This window comes from Nematolebias whitei, chromosome 1 (genome assembly GCF_014905685.2).
Source record: "Nematolebias whitei isolate Nwh7 chromosome 1, NemWhi1, whole genome shotgun sequence".
Taxonomy (NCBI): Eukaryota; Metazoa; Chordata; class Actinopteri; order Cyprinodontiformes; family Rivulidae; genus Nematolebias; species Nematolebias whitei.
This window is the reverse complement of record NC_056498.1, coordinates 94150078-94172270: the sequence shown is the minus strand read 5'-3', so window position 1 is coordinate 94172270 and position 22193 is coordinate 94150078. Positions and strand designations below refer to the sequence as shown.

At 43.5% G+C, this 22193-nt stretch overlaps 1 protein-coding gene across 1 annotated transcript in view; it reads right to left on the bottom strand.

The window, feature by feature from the left end:
* The window catches only part of acox3 (acyl-CoA oxidase 3, pristanoyl), a gene marked incomplete in the record, with an annotated part of 494152 nt that overhangs the window by 413530 nt on the left and 58429 nt on the right, over window positions 1-22193 (bottom strand). The window contains 2 exon segments of the mRNA XM_037681288.1: window positions 2059-2156; window positions 2261-2412. Of these exon segments, the coding sequence (XP_037537216.1) occupies window positions 2059-2156; window positions 2261-2380 (218 nt within the window).

Here is a 22193-nt window from a genome sequence, read left to right as displayed (position 1 = left end):
TTATTTATTTATTTATTTTTTTTCCCCCTTACACTCCCGTTCTCCGTTTGACATTTGGGGTCAGGGGGCAGGGAGGGAGGGTAGGCTGCCTGATTGGGGTCTGGGCTGTGGGTGGGCTTTGGGCCTTGGGGAGCGGTTGGGGGCAGGGCCGGAGCTCCGGTTTTCCCTGGGTTGTTTGGATTTTTTTGATCAAGGTTCCTGGTTGCGATGTCCCGCCCTTTGGCTGGGGTGGCTGCCAGGTTCCAGAGGGGTGTCAGCTGTGGTTGTGTGTGTGTGGTCATTGGTGGTGTATGGCAGCGGTTGGGGGCGTGGCTTCACTTTGTCGGGGCGCTGGCTGGTCGGCCTGGTGTGACATTCGCGGTGGGGGTGCTATGTGTATGTGGGGGGGTGTAGGTGGCGTACCGGGGCTTCTCCGGGCCTGTGGTGCGGAGCTCTTGAGATGTCTGGTCCTTGGTGCACTGGGCCAGCCTTCCTCGGCTGCTGCTCCTTGCTGCTCTGGCTCCTGGCCTGGGGCCGGCTTGCGGTCAATGTCGGGTGGGTAGGGTGCATGGATGGCCCGACAGAGGCTCTGTCGGGCTGTCTGTGTGTGATTGTTTATGTCTCGGGTTGGGTTTTGGATGGTCCCCTTTCTTGGATCAATTTGGGCCCCCCATTTAATGTGGGATCTACTTCCCCCTGTCGCTCTCCAATCAGGTGGTGGGCCACCCTGCCGCCGGTGCATTGGCGGCTCTCAGCATCTGGGGCTGGGTGATTGGGTGTGTGCGGTTGTCCCTGTTGGGGGACTCCCAGAGCTCCGGGCTTGGGGGCCGCTGTGTATCTGTGGTTCCAGTCTTCCCTGTGTTACCATTGTGTCCTGTGGGGATGGGTCCCCACATGCACTATTGAACATTTTTATGAAGAACCCGTATAAATGGACTGTAAATGGACTGTACTTATATAGCGCCTTTCTATCTTAATAGAGATACTCAACGCGCTTTACACTACAATCTGTGTCCTCATTTACCCATTCATACAGCACTCTACAAGATCTCTACAAAGCTAATTGAACATCTCATTCTAATGAGACTAATCAGTGCTTTGGATCACATTCATACATCGATGGGACACACATCGGAGGCAACAAGGGGTTCAGTGTCTTGCCCAGGGACACTTAAGTATGTGACTGCTGGTGAATTCGAACCCCCAACTCCTGCATTGGAGGACGACTGCTCTAACCACTCAGCCACAGTCGCCCACAGTGACAAGTATGCTCACACGTGTTTAGATTCAGGTGTTTATCAGATACACTCAATTGGGTTGTGGTGGCCACTAATACATCTTGTACTACCATGTACCAAATAAAATACTTTCTAATGATGTTATAAGTATTATTATATATGTTGTTTGTTGTTGTGGTTTCTCGGTTTTGTCTTTTTTTTCTTTCCGCAGGTCTAGAGGCAGACTTCAATCATGTTGGTTTGTGTTCTCTTTATACCTCTCTCTCCCCTCTACTCCTTTCTCCTTCTTTCCCTTTTAACCCTTCTCCCACTTTTCTACTTCGTTTTCTTTTTTGTTTTTTCATCCCAGAGTCCATTACATCTGAAACAAACCCAAAGCTAATTCTAAAAAAGTTTTATTTATATATCAAGTGGAGCAGTAAGTCCAACCAGAATGCTCTGCTTGTGAAAGTAAATATGTTGGGCCTCAGCTTGACATTCAGACAATAATTATGAGTGCCACAATGCCGGGCAGGACAAGGGGAAAAAAGACAACCTACTGATGCCACGTAACACCAGCCTGTCTTCCACTGGCCCACCTTCCACCCCTGGGGGCACTGGTGGTGCTCAGCTGCTGCTGGTGGTCACCACACCAGTGTCACAACTGCTCCTTGGAACAGGGACAACTTTCACTGTCAACCTAAGTCCTGCCAACACCCGAGGTTTAAAACTGAATTTCCACTGCCAGATAGACTGGACTCACCAGCACTCAGGATCTTTACTCACAATCAGCAGCATGCCGAGTACTACCAGGACCCTGCATGTAGGTACCAAAGAATCAGAGCAGTTATTAGGCAGGTACCTGAGGAAATTCAGCTCTCTCTTCTTTTCAACAGGAACATCTTCTCCAGGCTGACGGGCAAACAGAGGATTGTTTTCCAGCATCTTAAACACTTGTTGCTGCAGCAGAAATAGAACACAAAACATTTAAATCAGAACATAGAAGATTCAAAATCATTTACAAAGACCAGCTACCTGAGGGTAGAACTGAGAACCTGACAAACCTTAAACTGGTGTAGTTCCTTTCCATCTATGAACAGAACCATGTCCTTCCAGTTGAAAGAGGACTCTTTCCTGTAGAAATCGAGTGGACCACTGGGGAGGTCAGCCACTACACTGTCCATTTTCTGCTCAGGCTGGAGGGCTTCAGGATGTTCTGTCAGAACAGATCATTCATCAAACTAACTTCATCGCCGGGACTAAAATGTCCTCTACATCCTGTCTGCACAGGATGGTGGTTGACAAGGTCATGGACAGTCTGAAGAGACACAGGGACAAGATGAGTTCATGGACAGTCAGAAGAGACATCGGGACAACGGATGTCAGCCTTAATGACTAAGATGCTCGGTAAAGACCATTAATTTTCTGCTTTTGAACACAGACAAGACTGAGGTTTTGGTTTTAGGACCTGAGCATCTTAAGAATACATTTTTCAGTTTTTCGCCATCCTTGGATGGCATTAATCTGGCCTCCAGAGCTAATGTTAGAAATCTTGGTGTGATCTTTGAACAGTCTTAGTCCTCTTGTTTGTCTGAACTGCTTCACTTTTACATGACATCACATGCTCTTAGATCCTCTGACCAGATGCTTTTAGAAGTCCCGAAAACCTTTTATAAATCCAGAGGAGACAGAGCATTTTAAGCTCTGGCTCCTATATTGTGGAATGAGCTGCCGCTGGAGGTCAGGCAGGCCCCATCACTTTCTGTTTTTAAAACTCGTTTAAAAACACATTTTTGTCCATTGGCATTAACCTAGAGTGAGTCAGCATCTGTGTCTTAATGTTGTATTATTTTATTTGTAATGTTCTGATTATTTTTTTTATATATATTTAGGTGGTTTTATTGTTTTACTGTTTTTTGTTTTTATTTTTGTACAGCACTTCGGATGGCTGCTATGTTGTATTTTAAATGCTTTAGAAATAAATTGGTATGGGATGGGATGGTGCAGGACATGTCTTTTAACCCACACATTAAAAACGTTACTAGAACCACCTTCTTCCACCTGCATAATATTGCTAAAATTAAAAACATCTTATCTAAAAATTCTGCAGAAAAACTGGTTCATGCATTTGTCACGTCTAGACTGGACTATTGCAATGGTTTATTATCTGGGTGTCCAAATACTTCTTTAAAACGTCTTCAGTAATCCAAAATGCTGCTGCTAGAGTCTTAACTAGAGTTAGTAGGAGAGATCATATCTCCAGTTTTAGCTTATCTCCACTTTTTAATAACCTTTGAGTTTACATTAAATGACTACACAGTCACTGAGAGTAAATTTCATCTTAGCAGGTGCTTATCAGAAAACGCTGTAACCAAATTTAAACAATCTCTTCCATCAATGTTTTCTTCTGTTTTGCAGAGTAATGCATCAGAGAACAGTGACTTACATCATCTAGTTGATCATCTTACAACTTCATTGCAAACTTCACTTGATAAAATTGCTCAGCTGAAAAAGAAAGTAATTAATCAAAGGAAACTGGCTCCTTGGTTCAATTCTGAGTTACGTACTTTAGAAGAATAAGAATCAGTTTATTATTGCCATGTCAATGAACGAGGTTCACAAACTAGGAATTTGCTTCGACATAAAGGTGCGAATAATAATAAAGTAAAATAAAGTAAAAATGAAAAACATAACATAAAACATGTGTGCACCCATGCAATAAAAAACAATAAAAAACTTAGAAAACAGTACAGATGGAGTATTCAATTATAATACAGATGTAATGTAGAATCTAGCTGGTTTTTTTGTTATCTTTTTCTTTTAGCCATCTATTTGTAAAAAACTAAACAAAAAAAATTGCAGTATGACTTTTTATAATTGTTTATTGTTGTTGCTGTTGTCCATTGTTGTCATCTTTCTTTGTTGAAATCAGGTCTCTCTTGTAAATGAGTCCTCGAGGCTCAATAGGATTACCTGTCTAAATAAAGGTTGAATGAATGTGACCAAAGCAGAAATTATGAGGTAACATTATGAGTGTTCAGGAGTCCAACAGCAGAGGGGAAGAAACTGTTCTTATGGCGGGAGGTTCTGGTCCGAATGGACCAAAGCCTCCTGCCTGAGGGGAGTGATTCGAACAGTCCGTGTGCAGGGTGAGCAGGGTCAGCTGTGATCCGACCTGCTCGCCTAACAGTCCTGGAGACGTACAGGTCGTGGAGGGATGGAAGGCTGCAGCCGATCACCTTCTCAGCTGAGCGCACAACACGCTGCAGTCTGAGTCTGTCCCTGGCAGTGGCCCCGGCGTACCACACCATGATGGAGGAGCTGAGGATGGACTCGATGATGGCCGTGCAGAACTGCACCATCAGCTTGGCCGGCAGCTTGGACTTCTTCAGCTGTCGCAGGAAGTACAGTCTCTGCTGGGCCTTCTTGATGAGGGAGCTGATGGTCGGCTCGGAGGGAGGGAGCTGTGGCTTTCCTGAAATCCACAATCATCTCCACTGTCTTCCAGGCATTGAGTTCCAGGTTGTTGCTGCTGCACCAGGTCACTGCACCAGCTTTTAAAGCAGGCATCTAGAAACCAGGAGAGAAAATGGTGCTCTACTAATGTTGAAGAATTTTATTTAACTTGGAAAGATAGTCTGCTAAATACAAGAAAGCTCTCCGTAAAGCTAGAACTTTATATTACTCATCTTTAATAGAGGCAGCTGTGGCTGAGTGGTTAAAGCAGTCGTCCTCCAATGCAAGAGTTGGGGGTTCGAATCCACCAGCAGTCACATGCCAAAATGTCCCAGGGCAAGATACTGAACCCCTCATAGCCTCTGATGTGTGTTCCATCGGTGTATGAATGTGATAGAGCACTGATTAACCTCTTTAGAATGATTTGTTCATGTAGCTTTGTAGATCTAGTAGAGTGATGTATGAATGGGTAAATGAGGGCAGAGATTGTAGTGTAAAGCGCTTTGAGTATCTTGATAAGATAGAAAGGTGCTATATACAAACCGGATTCCAAAAAAGTTGGGACACTAAACAAATTGTGAATAAAAACTGAATGCAATGATGTGGAGGTGCCAACATCTAATATTTTATTCAGAATAGAACACAAATCGCAGATCAAAAGTTTAAACGGAGAGAATGTATCATTTTAAGGGAAAAATCTGTTTCCAAATTTCATGGCGTCAACAAATCCCCAAAAAGTTGGGACAAGTCTGTTTTTACCACTGTGTGGCATCCCCCCTTCTTCTTACAACACTCAACAGACGTCTGGGGACAGAGGAGACCAGTTTCTCAAGTTTAGAAATAGGAATGCTCTCCCATTCATGTCTAATACAGGCCTAACTGTTCAATCGTCTTGGGCCTTCTTTGTTGCACCTTCCTCTTTATGATGTGCCAAATGTTCTCTATAGGTGAAAGATCTGGACTGCAGGCTGGCCATTTCAGTACCCGGATCCTTCTCCTACGTAGCCATGATGTTGTGATAGCTGCAGAATGTGGTATGGCATTATCGTGTTGAAAAATGCAGGGTCTTCCCTGAAAGAGATGATGTCTAGATGGGAGCGTATGTTGTTCTAGAACCTGAACATAGTTCTCTGCATTAATGGTGCCTTTCCAGACATGCAAGCTGCCAATGCCACAAGTGCTCATGCAACCCCATACCATCAGTGATGCAGGCTTCTGACCGGAGCGTTGATAACAACTTGGGCTATCCTTGTCTTCTCTGGTCCGGATGACATGGCGTCCCAGTGTTCCATAAAGAACTTCAAAAATTGTGACTCATCTGACCACAGAACAGTCTTCCATTTTGCCACACTCCATTTTAAATGACCCCTGGCCCAGTGCAAACGTCTGAGCTTGTGGAACTTGCTTAGAAATGGCTTCCTCTTTACACTGTAGTTTCAGCTGGCAACGGCGGATGGTACGGTGGATTGTGTTCACTGACGATGCTTTCTGGAAGTATTCCTGAGCCCATTCTGTCATTTCCTTGACAGTGGCATTCCTGTTTGAGGTGCAGTGACGTTTAAGGGCCCGGAGATCACGAGCATCCAGTAAAGTTTTATGGCCTTGAACCTTACGCACAGCGATTGTTCCAGATTCTCTGAATCTTTTGATGATGTTATGCACGATTGATGATGATAACTTAAAAGTCTTTGCTATTTTACGCTGGGTAACACCATTCTGGTATTGCTGCACTATCTTTCTGCGCAACAATGGTGGGATTGGTGAACCTCTTACCATCTTGGCTTCTGAGACACTGACACTCTGAGAAGCTCTTTTTATACCCAATCATGTTGTCAGTTGACCTAATTAGTGTTAATTGGTCTTCCAGCTGTTCATTATATGCTCAATTTCCTTTTGCCAGCCACTTATTGCTACTTGTCCCAACTTTTTGGGGATTTGTTGACACTGTGAAATTTTGAATCAACAATTCCTTTAAAATGTTACATTTATTCAGATTAAACTTTTGATCTGTCATCTATGTTATATTACGAATAAAATATTGACATTTGCCATGTCCACATCATTGCATTCAGTTTTTATTCACAATTTGTTTAGTGTCCCAACTTTTTTGGAATCCGGTTTGTAACTACAGTCCATTTAGCATTTACCATAAGAATAAAAATAACCCTAAGTTTATGTTTAGTACTATTGCTAGACTAATTAGTAGTCCCATTTCTGTTGAACCATGTATCCATACAACTATAAGTAGTGATGACTTCATGAGATTATTTACAAATAAAATTATTTCAATTAGAGAGAAAATTCAAACCATCCTTCCTTCTACTATCCCTAGTCCCCTGTCAAATGAGACAACTTTAAAAATTTCACTAGACCCTGAGTTGTGTCTGGAATGTTTTTGTCCTGTTGGGCTCTCTGAATTGTAAAAAAACTAATAGCCTCATCCAAACCATCCACATGCCTGCTAGATCCCATCACAACCACACTGTTTAAAGAGGTATTCCCCTAATTAATGTCCACATTTGTGATCTACTTAATTTTCCTTTAATGAATGGTTACGTACAGTGGTTAATTTGAGCCGGATCCTGCAGGAACAAGATCTGGGAACTCTCTCATTTTGGCCCATTCTGTTCCGGCAACTCTTTGATCGGATATGGAAGCTCCGCTCCTAAAAGTTCAAAGTCATCCCGCATTTTTATTTTGATTAGTTATTAAGAATACAAGGAGGAGACGTTGCCTTTAGCCCGGTGAACCCAGTCTGTGGAGTGGATGTTTCAGCAGCTACACCCTCCTTCGAGGAGCAGGAGAGGAGTCTCTAGGTGGAGGGGGGGGGGGGTGAGGACGGAGGGACAGACTGTCACATTTACGCACAGAGATTATGCGCAGAATCCTTCACTTCTCCTCCTCTTCTCCTCCCCTCCAAATATTGTCCTTACTCAGTGGGGCTGCGCACTGAAAAACACCCCCTCTCTCCTCCTCTCAGACCCCGAAACAGGAACGATCATTTATTCAACAGAATAAATAAATGCCCTGCAGACAGTGCACATTACGCACAGAAACATCTCCAGACAGCTCTAGTGAGTGCACATAAGCAGGTGTCTGAACTCCTGCTGCATTTCAGACATCATAAATAAGAAAAGATTACTGTAAAAAATAAATTAAAAATACAAAGAGATAAATGTTTAATGTGTTCTTCACATTATAAGTCACATTTAAAAACAAAGGCACTAATTTGAAAAAATAACAACAGCGATCAAAATGTCAAAAAGACAGTCCAATTTACTTTAATAAAAATGGATGGATGGATGGATGGATGGATGGATGGATGGATGGATGGATGGATGGATGGATGGATGGATGGATGGATGGATGGATGGATGGATGGATGGATGGATGGATGGATGGATGATACTTGGGCAACAGAGAATTGAATCCTTCAGCTGCTTCAAACTGTGCCACAAGACTGGAGCAAGAGCGGAGACGAATTCAGCTCAGGACCGTGAAGTGAGGGGAGGGAGGAGGGGGTTTTAGGACACCTGACAGAATTGGTGCTGCTCTAAGGTTGTTTTCACACCTGATAATCCGGTAGACTCGGTTCGGTTGGGGACCAATATTTATAACATTTTGTTTACATTTGAGCTGGTGCATTTGCATTCACACTGCACTGTGAAGTCGAGCAAACCTGTTGAACCAACTTGTTCCCCCACTCACTTGTGGGGGCGCTGCACCAAGAACTTCTGAAAGAAACAACACAAAAACCTCTGAAGACACTTCTTCTTCTTCTGGAAATAAAAACAAAAATGGAGTGGCATCAAGTTTTAGCAGTTTTAGGAGTTATATTTTGTCATTTTTCAAAAATGGACTCAGAATGAGCAGAAGATGAGGCAGAAGGCCATGGAGAATGTTGTTTTTCACACAAGGCAGCTGACGGCTCCATATAAGGTAAGAGAAATGCGTATTTGTTTGCCCTGCACTGTACTCCACTTCTTGCTTGTGGAGCATCTGATTGCATTCACAATGTACTCGAACTGCGTTGGAGTTCTCTTCTACCGGACCGAGACCTAGGTATTAGCCCGGGCCAGAGTTCGCCTTTTTGTTCCGTGACAGAGTTCGATGGTGCGTTCACACCTCCCCAAACGAATCGGACTTCCTAGGAAAACGAGCTAGAGTTCAATTAAAGCGGACTAAACAGGGCTGGTGTGAATGCACACTAATTCACACTCAACCTGTTGCTGTTCTCCAAAATAGTAATTTAGAGTTTACAAATGTAAGTAAATTTTGATGTATAACAACCTGTTAAAATAAACCAAAATGCAGGAAATGGCATCTATGTTATTCAAAATTTCCTGTGAGAGGACCCATGGACCACGACCCACCCATGCACCCCCCTTCGCAGTTCCGGCATCAATCAGTTTACAAATTAAGCCCTGGTTAGATACCACAGCGCTTTAAGGTTGCTGTAATTAAACCTTTACTTAAGAAGTCTGACCTTGATTCAGAAATTCTGGCCGATTATAGACCTATATCTAACCTAACTTTCATCTCAAAAATTCTACAGAATATAGTTGCAGGTCAGTTGCGTGAACATGTACAAAGACATAATCTGTTTCAAGAGTTTCAGTCAGGGTTTAGAGCTCATCATAGCACAGAAACAGCACTAGTAAAAGTCACTTATAATATTCTTGTGGCCTCACACAATGGACTTGTGTCTATACTGGTCCTGTTAGACCTCAGTGCTGCATTTGATAGTTGATCACAATATTTTAATATAAAGGCTTGAATATGATATTGGGATTACAGAAACAGCTCTAAAATGGTTTAAATCATATCTATCTGATAGATTCCAGTTTGTAAATGTAAATAATAAATCTTCATACACCAAAGTTAGTCATGGAGTTCCTCAGGGCTCAGTGCTTGGACCAATACTCTTTACTTTATATATGCTTCCATTAGGTAAAATTATTAAACAACATGGGATACATTTTCATTGTTAAGCTGATGACAAACAATTATATTTGTCCATTAAACCCAATGAATCCAATCAGTTACTTAGAATACAAGCATGTCTCAAAGACAAAAACCTGGATGACCCTATATTTTCTCCTTTTGCACAGACAAGACTGAGGTTTTGGACCTGAACACCTTATGAATTCTCCCTCCTTAGATGGCATTAATCTGGCCTCCAGTTCTAATGTTAAAAATCTTGGCGTCATTTTTGATAAGGACGTCTTTTATCCCCCACATTAAAAACGTTACTAGAACCGCCTTCTTCCACCTGCATAATAGTGTTAAAATTAGACACATCTTATCTGAAAATGGTGCAGAAAAACTGGTTCATGCATTTGTCACATCTAGACTGGACTATTGCAATGGTTTATTAACTGGGTGTCCAAATACTTCTTTAAAACGTCTTCAGCTGATCCAAAATGTTGCTGCCAGAGTCTTAACTGGAGTTAGTAGGAGAGATCATCTCTCTCCAGTTTTAGTTTCTCTCCATTGGCTACCTGTCAAATCCAGAATAGAATTCAAAATCCTACTTCTAATCTTAAAAGCTCTCAACAACCTAGCTCCATCTTACAAACCGGATTCCAAAAAAGTTGGGACACTAAACAAATTGTGAATAAAAACTGAATGCAATGATGTGGAGGTGCCAACATCTAATATTTTATTCAGAGTAGAACACAAATCACAGATCAAAAGTTTAAACTGAAAGAATGTATCATTTTAAGGGAAAAATCTGTTTCCAAATTTCATGGCGTCAACAAATCCCAAAAAAGTTGGGACAAGTCCATTTTTACCACTGTGTGGCATCCCCCCTTCTTCTTACAACACTCAACAGACGTCTGGGGACATAGGAGACTGTAAAATCTAAGAAACTTTATTAATTGGATAATCTGTTTAATAAGGCCCAAGTTTAACGTACAACAACTGTGTTCAACAGAACTTGCTTTTAACAGATTCTGAAATGTGCTTGAGCTGACCTGTACTTGTTTATCTAAAAGTACCAGGAATTTCTGGGCGTAAGATCAACTGCTTGTATAAGACTGTTTCCCATCAGAACTGTTTTAACAACCGGAGTGTTCATGTCAACCTGACCTGATAGGAATTTGTTTTCTGTGTCTCAATGCCAGGAAAAAGGAGTGTGTTTTCCTCACGGAAAATTTGTGCGTCAAATATCTTGTCACAAACCCAGGAAAGTGTCTCCAGTAATAGTGATCGGTCGAATAACATCCTCTTATATGGAAATCTGCAAATGCCAGATAACTCTTTTGGCAAAAACAAGTATGTTCGTGTGCTGGTCCTTACATAAGCCGGAGAGTATAAAAGTGAACTGAACTGTATTTAGAGAGGGGTTCTGTCTTTTGAGGTCCCGAGGTATTTTCTGGCTGTTCCACCTTAGAGGCAAAGCTTCAAATAAAACCCCCATTTTGCTGTCAAACAGAACTAAGGTGTCTACTGTTTTATTTAATGAACCCAAGAGTATTTAATGTAGATGCCACTACATTTCCATTTTACAGTTTCTCAAGTTTAGAACTAGGAATGCTCTCCCATTCATGTCTAATACAGGCCTCTAACTGTTCAATCGTCTTGGGCCTTCTTTGTCGCACTTTCCTCTTTATGATGCGCCAAATGTTCTCTATAGGTGAAAGATCTGGACTGCAGGCTGGCCATTTCAGTACCCAGATCCTTCTCCTACAGTAAATCGCCATGATGTTGTGATTGCTGCAGAATGTGGTCTGGCATTATCGTGTTGAAAAATGCAGGGTCTTCCCTGAAAGAGATGACGTCTAGATAGAATAGAATAGAATAGAATAGAATAGAATAGAATAGAATAGAATAGAATAGAATAGAATAGAATAGAATAGAATAGAAACAGCCTTTATTGTCCCACGGATGGGAAATTCAAGTGTAACAGCAGCAGCAACAGATTAAAAAGATAAAAAGATTTCACACAAAAGTTCCTAATGTTAATAAACAATACAATATAAAAAGAAATAAGATAAACAATATCAATAATAATGTTCAATATGTACTGGAACATTGAGAATGGCAGACTATTTACAGTACAGTACTACAGGCAGAGTGTGTGTTTTAGCAGAGGTCAGCATGTATTTAATCCTTATAGAGTTTGTTGGGAGCAGTGATGGTTGTAGAGTCTAACAGCTGCTGGGAGAAAGGACCTGCGGTAACGCTCCTTTGTGCATTTAGGATGCAGGAATATGTCACTGAACGAGCTCTCCAGTTCAGCAACAGCTTCATGCATGGGGTGGGAGACGTTGTCCAGCAATGATGTTATTTTAGCTAGAGTCCTTCTGTCTCCCACCACCTGCATGGGTCGAGGGGGCATCCAAGCGCAGAGCTGGCCTTCTTGATGAGCTTATCTAGCTTCTTCTTCTCAGCTGATGATAAGCTGCTGCTCAAACACACAACGCCATATAAGATGGCTGATGCCACTACCGAGTCAAAGAAGGTCTTCAGGAGCACCCCCTGCACTCCAAAAGACCTCAGTCTCCTCAGAAGGTAGAGTCTGCTCTGACCCTTCCTGTAAAGTGCATCAGTGTTGTGAGACCAGTCCAGTTTATTGTTCAGGTGAACACCCAGGTACTTGTAAGAGTCCACAATCTCGATGTTCACACCCTGGATGTTCATCGGGGTAAGTGAGGTGGACCTGTGCCTGTGGAAATCCACAACCAGCTCCTTAGTTTTAGCAGCGTTGATCAGGAGGTGGTTCTGCTGGCACCAGTCCACAAAGTCTTGATTCCGCTGTCTGTACTCTGTCGTCCTCACCTGTGATGAGGCCGACTATGGCAGAGTCATCAGAAAACTTTTGCAGATGGCAGTGTGGGGAGTCAATGGTGAAGTCTGCAGTGTAGAGGGTGAAGAGGAACGGTGCCAGGACAGTTCCCTGTGGGACCCCTGTACTGCAGACCAGCATGTCAGAGAAACAGTCCTGTGTCCTCACATACTGTGGGCATCCAGTGAGGTAATCCAGTATCCACTGGGACATGTGGTGGGATGGGACATATGTTGTTCTAGAACCTGAACATATTTCTCTGCATTAATGGTGCCTTTCCAGACATGCAAGCTGCCCATGCCACAAGCGCTCATGCAACCCCATACCATCAATGATACACTGTTAGGCTGATGGTTCTTCTTGACCATGTGAGTAGCTGGTTTTGGTTGGCAGCAGCAACACTGGTTGATCCACTCTGAGAAGGTGCTATTTATAAGACTGAGCTGAATACAGCACCTCAGACTGAGGAAGTCTTTCGGATGGAAGATGAAACGTTTCTACATTTTTTTTTGTTTTGCTTTGTTTTGTTTTTTGAATGTCCAGAGGACCAGATTTAACTTATTTTTAGATTTTTCTACCTGGATTATTGAGCATGCATCTGGATATTTTGAATCACTTTGGCCAGGATTGTCTCAAACTAGTTAGAGAGTTTGAGAAAACAGCAAGGAAGAGGGCAGACTACAGGAACCACTTGCGATTCAACCTCAGATGTCAACAAAGTGGCATCATTCCCAAGAGCCTGGAACTAAAATCTTCGGTCAGCGGGCAAGCAAGATCCTGCAGAAGGCACAGACCCAGCTGCTGAATGAACGGGTGAGACAGACCAATTTTACTATTGAGGCTTTGAAGGCCAAAGAAGAGCACATTAAACAAAAACTTAAAACGTGCCTAGATCAGACCACACTTCAACAAGTGATAGACTGTACAGATCAGGCACGCTTAGCACAGCATGTCAAGTCCAAGACTTGACAACAAGAAAGTCTAAAAAGCCACTGGCCAAAAGGAACATCAGGCCCCAGGACTCTGCGGTCTACACTCATCTCCAGGTCAAGTTTAACTTACTCTTAACTCATCAACACCATTACAATTCCAATAACAACACATTCAGTGTAAGACAACACTCCAGTACACAATTACATGCCAGGGAGACAGAAAAGTGGGTGAAGAATAGGGCATTAAATGAGTACTCGAGTAATCTACACTTCGATTGCTAGGACATCTATTGAGGTTAAAAATGTTACGTCGAGTATCCGTAGTGACGTCATATTATGTGACCACCGTATGACCGTAGGGGGCGGTGTTGCACTGTTGCAGGTCACAGAGTATGGGGTAACACCGGGTCCAATCCACCGAACCAGAAACAGTTTTGGTTTAAGTTTTGTTTTTGACGTGCTGCTTGTTTCTTCACATTTGCAGTTTAATAATAATAGCTAATAGTTTAGTTTTTCATATGACTTATTTGCAGTATGATAAATGGTAGGAGCATAATATACGCTCCCAATGTTTTGTTGGTCTTTTTTTTGTAAATAATTACCTTTTTTTGCAGTTTTATTTATTTATTTATTTTTGTTTATTGAGATCAATGACGTCATCAAATAATCGAGTTCTACTCGGGTTTTATTATGTTAATGTCGAGTTTAAACATTATATACTCGTTCAACCCCTAGTGAAGAATGTATCTGACAGACAGTTCACCCAGCCGGAGACAGAGATTCTTGCCAGGGGATTGAACTTTGCGGTTGCACCAAGTAGAATTAATCTGGTGGAAATGATCACAGCCACAGAATCAGCCATCCGCAACAACAAAATTAAAGAGGGTGAAGCAGAACAACTCAGAATCAAAGTTTCAGACTGCCTCAGCAATGCCAAACCACCACCTTCCAACATCAGTAAAGAGGAGAGGGATGCACTCACCACTCTTAGCAAGGACAAAAACATCATAATTTTCCCAGCAGACAAAGGAAGATGCACAGTGATTTTGAACCAGAAAGACAATCATGAGAAAGTTATGACACTCCTTAGTGACTTAACCACTTATGAACCTCTGAAAAAAAATCCAGAAAGTGGTTACAAGAAGAAGTTGATAGACTGCCTGAAAATTTTGGAACAGGACAAAGCTATGGACCGTTTTCTGTACCACAGACTGTAACCAGGGGAGGCCACACCTAGTCTGTATGGTTTACCCAAAATCCACAAACAAGGTGTACCTTTAAGACCAATTGTTAGCATGATTAACTCTGTCACTTACAATGTTTCCAAATATCTGGTGTCTGTACTCATCCGTTTAGTTGGCAGCTCAAAACATCACATACAGAACACCATGGACTTTGTGGATAAGGTGAGGGATGTCATCATGGAGACTGATGAAACAATGGTCTCTTTTGATGTCACATCACTCTTTACGTGCATTCCTGTTGATGATGCAGTAGATGTGATCAGTTTAAAATTAAAATCAGACACCACTCTGAGCAGCAGGACCACGCTTTCCACAAAACTGTGCCTACAGTCAACCTACTTCACATATGGGGAGCAATATTATAGGCAGAAACATGGGTGTGCTATGGGGTCTCCAGTTTCTCCTATTGTTGCCAACCTGTACATGGAAGAGGTAGAAAAGAGAGCCTTGACGTTCTTTTCAGGGACACCACCAAGTTATTGGTTCAGGTATGTTGACGACACCTGGGTTAAAATTAAATTCCAAGAAGTCCAACATTTTACTGACCACATCAACTCTGTGGATAAATACATCAAGTTCACACAAGAAGATGTAAAAAATGTCAGGTTGGCTTTCTTAGACTGTGAGATCTCAGTCTCTGATAGTGGACATTTGCAAAATGATGGTGTACCGCAAACCCATCCACACAGACCAGTATTTGCAGTTTGACTCCCATCACCCTTTGGAGCACAAGTTAGGAGTTATCAGGACTCTGTACCACAGAGCAGACAGTGTCCCCACTAACTCAAGAGCCAGGCAGAAGGAGAAATCCTACACAAGACAGGCTCTAGAGCAATGTGGATATCCTAACTGGGCCTTCCTGAAAGCAGAGAAGAAACCTAAACAGGACTCTAGTCAGCCATCAGGTGAAAAGGAAGAACCCAGACCCAGACCTATATGTTGAGGGAGTATCAGAGAAACTGAGACATTTATTTTCTAAACACAACGTCCCAGTGGCTTTTAAACCCCAAAATACATTATGGCAAAGACTGGTTCATCCCAAAGATCCAGTTCCCTGGCACAAACAGAGTAATATTGTGTATGCTGTTCAGTGTCAGGAGGGCTGTGATAAGTCTTACATGGGAAAAACTCAGCCACTGGCCAAATGGATGGCCCAGCACAAAAGAGCAACAACATCAGGCCAGGACTCTGTGGTCTACACTCATCTCCAGGCCAGAGGTCACTCTTTCATGGATGAAGATGTTCACATCTTGGACAGAGAGGAACGATGTTCTGAGAAAGGAGTGAAGGAGGCCCATCTATCCATCCATTTTCTTCCGCTTATCTGGGGTCGGGTCGCGGGGGTAGCAGGGTAAATAGGGAGGCCCAGACTTCCCTCTCCCCAACCACTTGAGCCAGCTCTTCCGGGGGAATCCCAAGGCGTTCCCAAGCCAGCAGAGAAATATAACCCCTCCAGCGTGTCCTGAGTCCTCCTCTGGGCCTCCTTCCGGTGGGACGTGTCCAGAACACCTCATCAGTGAGGCGTCCAAAAGGCATCCTAAACAGATGCCCAAGCCACCTCAACTGGCTCCTCTTGACATGGAGAAGCAGCGGCTCTACTCTGAGTCCCTCCCGAATGATCGAGCTTCTCACCCTATTTCTAAGGGAGAGCCCAGACACCCTGCCGAGAAAACTCATTTCGGCCGCTTGTATCCGAGATCTCATTCTTTCGGTTACAACCCAAAGCTCGTGATCATAGATGAGGGTAGGAATGTAGATTGATCGGTAAATTGAGAGCTTCGCCTTTTGACTCAGCTCTCTCTACACCACGACAGACCTGTACAGCGCCTGCTTCACTGCAGACGCTGCACCTATCTGCCTATCGATCTCACACTCCATTTTTCCCTCATTCGTGAACAAGACCTCAAGATACTTGAACTCCTCCACTTGGGGTAGGACCTCCTCCCTGACCCGAAGAGGGCACTCTACCCTTTTCCGGCTCAAGACCATGGCCTCGGATTTGGAGGAACTGATATTCATCCCGGCTGCATTGCATTTGGCTGCGAACCGCTCCAGCGAAAGCTGTAGATCATGATCTGATGAAGCCAATAAGACCACATCATCTGCAAAAAGCAGAGACATAATCCTAAGGCCACCAAAACGGATCTCTTCAACACCTTGGCTGCGCCTAGAAATTCTGTCCATAAAAGTTATGAACAGAATCGGTGACAAAGGGCAACCTTGGCGGAGTCCAACTCTCACCGGGAACAAGCCCGACTTACTGCCGGCGATGCGGACCAGGCTCTGACACTGGTCATACAGGGACCTAACAGCCCGTATCAAAGGGCCCGGTACCCCATACTCCCAGAGTACCCCCCACAGGGCCCCCCACAGGGCCCTCCAAGGGACGTTGTCTAACGCCTTCTCCAAGTCCACAAAGCACATGTAGACCGGTTGGGCCACGCACCCTCCAGGACCCTGCTGAGTGTAGAGCTGGTCCAGTGTTACACAGCCAGGACGAAAACCGCACTGCTCCTCTTGAATCAGAGGTTCGACTATCCGTTGGACCCTCCTCTCCAGAACCCCCGAATAGACCTTACCAGGGAGGCTTAAGAGCGTGATTCCCTTGTAGTTTGGAACACACTCTACGGTCCCCCTTTTTGAATACGGGACCACCACCCCGGTCTGCCAATCCAGGGGAACTTCCCCCAATGTCCACGCAATATTGCAGAGTCGCGTAAGCCAACACAACCCTACAACATCCAAAACCTTAAGGAACTCCAGGCGAATCTCATCCACCCCTGGGGCCCTGCCACCGAGGAGCTTTTTAACCACCTTGGTAACCTTAGCACCAGAGATTGGAGGGCCCGACCCAGAGTCCCCAGGCTCCGCTTCCTCAGTGGAAGACGTGCCGGTGGGATTGAGGAGGTCTTTAAAGTACTCCGCCCACCGACCCACAACATCCCGAGTTGAGGTCAGCAGCACACCACTCCCACTATAAACAGTGTTGGTGGCGTACAGCTTTCTCCCCCCGAGACGCCGGATGGTGGACCAGAATCGCCTCGAAGCCGTGCGGAAGTCATTCTCCATGGCCTCTCCGAACTCCTCCCATGCCCGAGTTTTTGCCTCAGCGACCACCCGAGCCGCATGTTGCTTGGACTACCGGTACCCATCAGCTGCTTCCGGGGTCCCACAGGCCAAAAAGGCCCGATAGGACTCCTTCTTCAGCCTGACAGCATCCCTCACCGACGGTGTCCACCATCGGGTTCGAGGGTTGCCGCCGCGACAGGCACGACAACCTTGCAGCTGCAGCTCCGGTAAGCTGACTTGACAATAGAGGCACGAAACATGGTCCACTCAGACTCAATGTCCCCCACCTCCCTCGGAACATGTTCGAAGTTCTCCCGGAGGTGGGAGTTAAAACTCCATCTCACAGGAGACTCTGCCAGACGTTCCCAGCAAACTCTCGCAATACGTTTGGGTCTGCCAGGTCTGACCGGCATCCTCCCCCACCATCAGAGCCAACTCACCACCAGGTAGTGATCAGTGGACAGCTCCACCCCTCTCTTCACCCGAGTGTCCAAGACATGTGGCCGCAAATCAGATGAGACGATGACAAAGTCGATCATCGAACTGCGGCCTAGGGTGTCCTGGTGCCAAGGGCACAAATGGACACCCTTATGCTTGACCAAGGTGTTCGTTATTGACAATCCATGACGAGCACAGAATAGATGGAAGACGAAACGTTTCTACATTTTTTTTTGTTTTGCTTTGTTTTGTTTTTTGAATGTCCAGAGGACCAGATTTAACTTTTTTAGTGTCTAGAAGTGTTCACTAATAATGCACCAAAAATCTTTTCCAGATCAGATGATGTATCACTGAGATATAACAGTTTGCGTCATCTTCTCTGTGAGTTCTTTAACGTTACCCCTCAGAGTTTGGTTCTCTGCAGCGAGCGACGCCACCTGAGCTTGGCTGAACTTAAGAGACTCCCTCAGTGCTTGGAACTCCTTGTGGAGAACCTCCACCAGGGCCAGCCGGGCATCTAAGCTGGTTAGCTTCTTGTCTATAGAGCCCAGGATATCAGTGAAGCTTTTCTCTTGAGAGGTGGACGTGCTGGTTGAGCTCTGCGAACGCGTGCGTTTAGGAGTTGGTGTGGCCGTGGATGCGGTGTGTTTTTGTGGTTTACCCATCACGATGTTTTCAAAACAGTCGTCCATGTAACTCTCCAGACTGTTCAAGGTTTCCTCGTCCAGTTTTGGTTTATTGAAACAATATGTAGAGGTTATTATTAACAATATTTATTATGCTTGATTGTAATATATTGGCTTGTTTAACCTGAGTTGAATCGTTTGTTTAGCAGTAACCTGCCATGTTACTCACGCAGCACAGCTCTCACGTGACCTCAGCAGCTCATCATCACCAGGTGCACGCAGCTGTCCAGAGATAAAAGGAAAATGAAGGAGTCCATCCTGGATATTCAAGCTCAGAGCATGCGAGACAATCTTGTCTTCTCAGGGATCCCAGAACGAGCAGAGGAGGACGCTGAAGTTACGATCCGTGAGTTTATACAACATCAGCTGAAACTCCCAAGTGAGACGGTAAAAAACATCACATTCCATCGTGTTCACCGGCTCGGAGGTAAGAAGCCCGATAACAAGCAACCTCGACCAATTATCGCTAAATTTGAGCACTTTAAACAAAAAGAGCAGATCGGGGCAGAGAGCTGCGTGGGACGAACGTCAGTGTGAACGATCAATTTCCTAAAGAGATCCTCGATCGGAGGCGAGTTTTGTTTCCAATCAGAAAGAAATATATGTCTGAGGGAGTCAGAGCTACGGTGGCTGTAGACAAACTTTATATTAATGGTCAGTTGTTCAGGGAACAGGACGTCACTCCGTGGCTTTATTAAAAGGAACAACAGGTTAGTTTGAAGCAGGGCTGTTCAACTGTCGGCCCGCGGGCCGGGTCGGGCCCACGGGTGAGCTGGGTTCGGTCCACCAATGGGTTCACTCTTAAAACGAAACTAGAGTATAAAACAAAGTAACTTAATGATAAGAACTAGTGGATATCTGACCCCTGAGCGCTTGGCTCTCAGTGACTGTGGCCCCCTGGGCAGTTTAGTTGAATAGTCCTGGTTTAACGCTTGTAACACTGGAGGTAAATTAACTGGCATTTGTAAATAAAATGTAAAGCACAGCTTGGTAAGGTGTCTGCACTGGTGGTGGTGAACGGTGTCACAGCTATTTTATTTATTTATTTTTGGTTTGGTTTTTTTCCCTCTCTTTTCCTTTTTATTTATTTTTTATTTTTTTATTTTCTCTTTTACGTTTATCTGTTACCACATCACTTCATCAGTCTTTTTCTCTTCTTTACCAACAAACATTTACGCACAAGCACACCAAAACATACACACGCGCGCACACACTCGCACACACACACCAGAGAACTTTATATCTTTCAACATCTCTTACAGCCAGCTTCTACTCAATGTTCTTGTATCTTTCCACTTCAAACTTCACTGTGTGTTTCTAAACATCTAAACAGGCAATCTCAAGCAATAACTGTGATTTTAGTTGGATCTATTTGTCTCTATGGTGACATGCGCTGGTCAACTTTAGCTACTCACGCACAACTATGGGCACATTAAGGTTTATGACTTGGAATGTCAATGGAACCAGTACTCAGCAAAAAAGATTAGGAATTTTAAACCAGCTTAAAAGACTACAGGCAGATGTTGTCTTTTTACAAGAGACTCATAAATCTATTACAACTGCAGATGGTCTTAAATCACTTGAATTTCCTGATGTGTTTTGTGCCTGCTATAACTCAAGACAAAGGGGAGTGACAATATTAATACACAAAAATTTTAATTTTACAGTACTAGACACAGTTACAGACCCAGAGGTTAGATATTTAATAATAAAACTTTGTATAAATAACTACAAGCTGTGTATTGTCAGCATATATGCCCCAAATGTTGATGACACCTCTTTTTTTCATGATTTTTTTCTCAGCATTGTCTGATCACTTGGATTGCTCACTTATACTTGGAGGTGACCTCAACTTTGGTTTAAATGAAGAATTAGACAGATGTAGTAAAGCAGGAACTCAGCGCAGATGGCAGTCCATAAATATAGTTAAACAGTACATGAGTGATTACGGACTTTGCGATGCATGGAGATCTCTTCACCCGAACCATAGGGAGTATACTTTCTTCTCACCTGTCCATCACTCTTACTCTCGTCCGGATTATTTTTTAGTCAGCAGCTCGTTGTTGATGGATATCTCGGACACTGAGATACACCCTATAGCTGTCAGTGATCATGCTCCAGTCTGTTTAAATCTAGCAAACAGAAAAGAAGTCCCAAAAAGTATAAACTAGAGATTTAATATATCATTGCTTGAAGATGATGATTTTATAAAAATATTTTACAGAAGAGTGGGCTTCTTATCTGGAGTATAATGACTTGCCTGGAACATCAGCATCTGTTCTCTGGGAGGCAGGGAAAGCATTGATGAGAGGTAAAATAATCTCATTCTCATCACATAAGAAGAAAAAAGAAATTAAACATATTCAGGAATTAGAAGAAACCATTAAATTGTTAGAAGTCTCCCAAGATAAAGACATGCTGGAGAAAATGTGTAAAGCAAAATTAGAATTAAATGAACTTATTAACAAAAAAACTAAATTCTTAATACAACGACTCAGAAAATAAAATTTTGAGTAGAACAATAAATCAGGTAGCTTTCTAGCAAAACAGCTTAAAATAAATAAGGAAAAAACAACTATTCATGGTTTCAAAAAGCGTTCAATACAAAAACAACTGGACTTTATTTGTAACAGAAGACGTTTCGCTCCTCATCCGAGGAGCTTTCTCAATTCAAAGAGCAGAGAGTGAGAGATACAGGTTATAAGGCTGAGTGAGATAAGACACACACACACATACTGTATATGTAGATTGGCAGTTCACACCTAAAAAAAACCTAAACAGTAGGTCTTTGTTCCTCTAATTCACAGTCGAGGCCCCTCTGTTCCCATCAGGTGTGAAAAACGGCTGGGAATCTGTTTTAAAGTTGCATTATATGTTTTTGAAAGTGGAAATCTGAGGCCTCCTCCTCTGTTAAGAGACGGCTTTTCTCTTTTTACATAAATTGCTTCCTTCACCCCCCTCTCAAACCATCTGTGTTCTCGGTCCAAAATGTGCACATTTTGGTCCTCAAAAGAATGTCCCTTATCTGTGAGGTGGAGGTGAACTGCAGAATTTTGTCCAGAGGAGGTGGCTCTCCTGTGTTGAGACATGCGTCTGTGAAGAGGCTGTTTAGTTTCTCCAATGTAGAGGTCTGGACAGTCCTCGCTGCACTAGACCGCATACACTACACCACTCTGTTTGTGTATGGGTGTTTTGTCCTTAGGGTGGACCAGCCTCTGTCTGAGAGTCCTGCTGGGTTTGAAATGTACTGGGATTTTGTGTTTGTTGAAGATCCTTCTGAATTTCTCTGATACTCCAGCAACATAAGGGATGACAATGTTTTTACGTCTGTTGTTCTCCTTTTTCTGTTTATTGGTGTGTTTTGTAGATTTCCTCGCTGA